Source organism: Colossoma macropomum, unplaced genomic scaffold (assembly GCF_904425465.1).
Source record: "Colossoma macropomum unplaced genomic scaffold, Colossoma_macropomum, whole genome shotgun sequence".
NCBI classification, from domain to species: Eukaryota; Metazoa; Chordata; class Actinopteri; order Characiformes; family Serrasalmidae; genus Colossoma; species Colossoma macropomum.
Window position 1 is genome coordinate 164,798 of NW_023495066.1, and position 3,523 is coordinate 168,320.

Sequence of the window (3,523 nt, forward strand, 5' to 3'; positions counted from 1 at the left end):
AACTTAACTGGCTGGTCTCCCTCCACCTCCTCCGGAACACCGATAATATGAATGTTCTTTCTTCTTCCTCTGTTTTCTAAGTCGTCAATGTGTTCGGCCATTTCGCGCACCTGTTTCTCCAGAGTTTTCAATCGTTTTTCCGCCGGGGCGACAGCATCTTCCACCGCCGACACTCTGGCTTCAGCTTCGGTAAGCCGCTTTTCATGATCATTCAGTGTCTCTCCATGAATCTGAAGCATTTGTGATAAAGGTCCAAGTTTTTCATCGATCACTTTGGAAAGATTGTCTGTTTCCTTTATCACCTGACGAAGCCCAGAGTCAAGCAGGTTCGAGCTTGCCGAAGAGTTAGCATCGCTAGCTTGCGACATTAGCTGTGTGGCTTGTTGGCCAGCTTCTACGTCCGGCTTAGGTGAGTTCTTTGTGCTCCTTTGCGGCATATTATCAGCAGTATGTCTCAAAAAGTAAGTATCAAGGCTCATATTAGTCTGTCAGCACTCCGTGTGGAGAAAAAAAACCGACGTTTTGCGAGAAATGTTGAAAATATTAATGAAGAGGTGCGCTGCCTCTGCTGACTCCGACCGCTACTCAAGCCGCCATCTTGAAACCCTAATTAAGTTTATTTTAAATAAAGTAATGAATGGTTATTTCTGTCCCCCTTTTATAAATCCTTAGTTTTATCTCAGTAACAGTAATAGTGTTTCCCCCACATTCTGCCATTCAACAGCCGAGCTAAGCTTTAACAGGCAATTGTTTTAATTATTAAAACATCTAACGATCGTATGATTTATTATAAATTACTACATACACACATTTATTACGAATAAAGTAGACCCTACTCTGTGGTGTTGGGAGGTGTGTGAAGTGAGTAAATGGAGACAGAGTCTGTAATCTGAAGTGAGATTTACAAACTTTTAATTTTTACCAGTAATATTTGTGTCAGTACGTAACCGGGCGTAGGTCTCCTCCTTATAGCGGTCCGATCTTCTTCATATATGAATTCCCACAACAGCATTAAAGCGAGAAAAATCATGGCTGCTACTTCGGGATCCATCGTGCTCCTGATCCAGAGATAAGCTAGGAGGCTAACTGAAGTGAGTAACAGTGAGTAAACAGACCTCAGTGCGCTAGAAGTTATGACGTATGATGTCTACCGAGGACTGTCCCGAATGCGATGCCTGCTAAGGTTCCTTTTCGGTTAAAATGCTGCCCAACAAGAGAGCCGCCTGTGAAGGCAGTGGCTAGTTAGGCAGCTGCCCTCAGAATGGAACACACTATGTGTGTGTAGGGTGTATTGTACTAAGTGTGTTTATCTGCTGCTGTTTTTCTTCAAACATTCCTGCTACTAGTGAGATGTTCCATCTAGTGCTGAAGAACCCTGTTCCACAGTGAGGAGAACCCCCCAAAGAGGGAACAGTGCTCACTACTGTAGTGTTTTGAAGTTGATGAGTTCAGTTGAGTGCAGCTTTAGCAGCTGTTCTCAGATCAGTGAGAGTTTCTGAGTCAGAGCAGTTCCTCTACAGCTGAGGGAGGTTTTTGTATCGCGCTCTAACACTGTGTGAACGGAGAGCTCCAACTCTGCTGACAGTAATAATCTCCTGCATCTTCAGGCTGAACTCCACTGATTTTTAGAGAATAATCTGTACCATATCCACTCCCACTGAAACGATCTGGAACACCAGACTGACGGGTAGAAGAAGAATAAATCAGGAGTTTAGGAGCTTCTCCAGGTTTCTGCAGATACCAGGCAAGATTGCTGTAAACGCTCTGACTGGCTCTGCAGCTGATAGTAACAGAGTCTCCTGGTGAAACAGTCTGAGATCCTGGAGTCTGAGTCAGGATTATCTCCCCAAAGGACTCTAAAGAAGAAGAAGAGTGAAATATTTCAGTTTATCAGAATTTTTTTGTATTAGTTGTAAACAGAAATCTAATATCAGTAATAAGGGGGTTAAAGTGGCTTTTCAGAACTGAAATTTAACCCTGATGTTTACCTTGAGTCCAGAGGGTGAGTGTCCAGATGAAGATGGAGACCAAAGTCATGGTTGCTGTGGGTGAAGTTTGTGGGGCAGCAGCTCTCAGTCATGAAGTGTTAAACTCACAGGACTATAAACACTAGCAGAGCACTGAAGCATGGGCTGATAATGCAAAGTGGAGCCTCTATGGAAATGAAGTAAAGTATCTCTATAATAAACACAAATGATAATTAAGAGAATATTAAAATATTAGCTACTTTCTGTTATTTCAAAGAGGGGCAAGATTTTTTTTTATGATGACTTTTTATTTTTGCACTCCTCAGGTAAGAGTTACCATCATATTGAGAGACAACCTTACAAATGTAAAACACATATTTAGAAGGACTAATTAGGGCTCTTTCAGGAGGGAAAGGACAAAACAAAAACAAACAACAAACCCAGGAAATAAATACAAAACAATCACAGAAAAATAGTAGAATGTGATCATGCAGCAGTAATAGCTGATAAAACGGATGAATAAAAGCACTTGAGAAAGTTTGATATATAAATCCAGAATGGAAACCTGATTCACCAAAACTGATCAGATTTTCAATGCAGGTCAAAAGGTAATTACAGAAGAGGAAGTCAGGAGGTTGTTTGTGAGACCATAGATTCAGTGATGGAGCCTGAGGAGCAGAAAACACTGTTTACTGTGAAGATCAACAAAGAAAATATCTGTCTTGACTGATAGTCAAATGTAGCCTCAAGCTGGACATTCAGCAATTAGAGTTTAGGGCACTCTGTAAACTGTATGTGTAGAATTTCTGTAATAAACTGCTTTCTAGAAAGTTCTGTTTTCATTACAATCTAAGAGGAAATAAAAGTGCCTTTTCAGACTGACGTTTCAAACAGAGCTCAGATCTGTCTGGAAACTTAAAATGAAGTCCACACACACTGATAGAGCCACACTTAGGATACAGATGTGAACAAATGGAAAACCACACGTCTAAATCAAACACCTCTTCCAGACCTCTTTCACAGAAAAGCCCTCTAGACTTGTGGCCCACTGTCACACTGGATTCATCTCACAGCATAACATAAATCAGTGAAACTAAACTTGAACATCAGTAAAGGAGTCTGATTTTGAAGCCCATATTTCTCTAGGATTTTCAAAACTTCTTCTGTGTAATTCCATGTTTAAACCAGTTTACCAGTCCTGTGTTGTTTAACTAAGAAGGAAAATCATAGTTGGTACAAGAACTTCATTTAAATGTATCACTGTGTTTCACTTTAAGTGGAAGAACAAGTCACTTTCCTACTGTTTAAACATGAAGAGACTTAATTATTCAGTAAATCAATTAGACATTCATCAGTGTTAAATTGTTAAGAGTTCTTAATGTTAAATATAGAAGATAAACCAGTTTTAGACTAATAATGAATCTAAACTGAGTAAGTGATTCATTGTGTTGGTGTAGTTTAAATTCAGATCATTGTACATTATTGAAAAACAGTTCAAATCAGCACCAACACTGATTCAGATCATGATGAACAGCTGGTTTGAGGTCAGTGAGATT

General features: G+C 39.9%; 1 gene segment (V, D, J or C); it reads right to left on the bottom strand.

The window, feature by feature from the left end:
* Positions 1-1,291: 1,291 nt before the first annotated feature.
* On the bottom strand, positions 1,292-2,152 carry LOC118800985. The segment is given in 2 exon segments: positions 1,292-1,856; positions 1,989-2,152. Coding segments are annotated over 2 exon segments (360 nt in total).
* Positions 2,153-3,523: the final 1,371 nt, after the last annotated feature.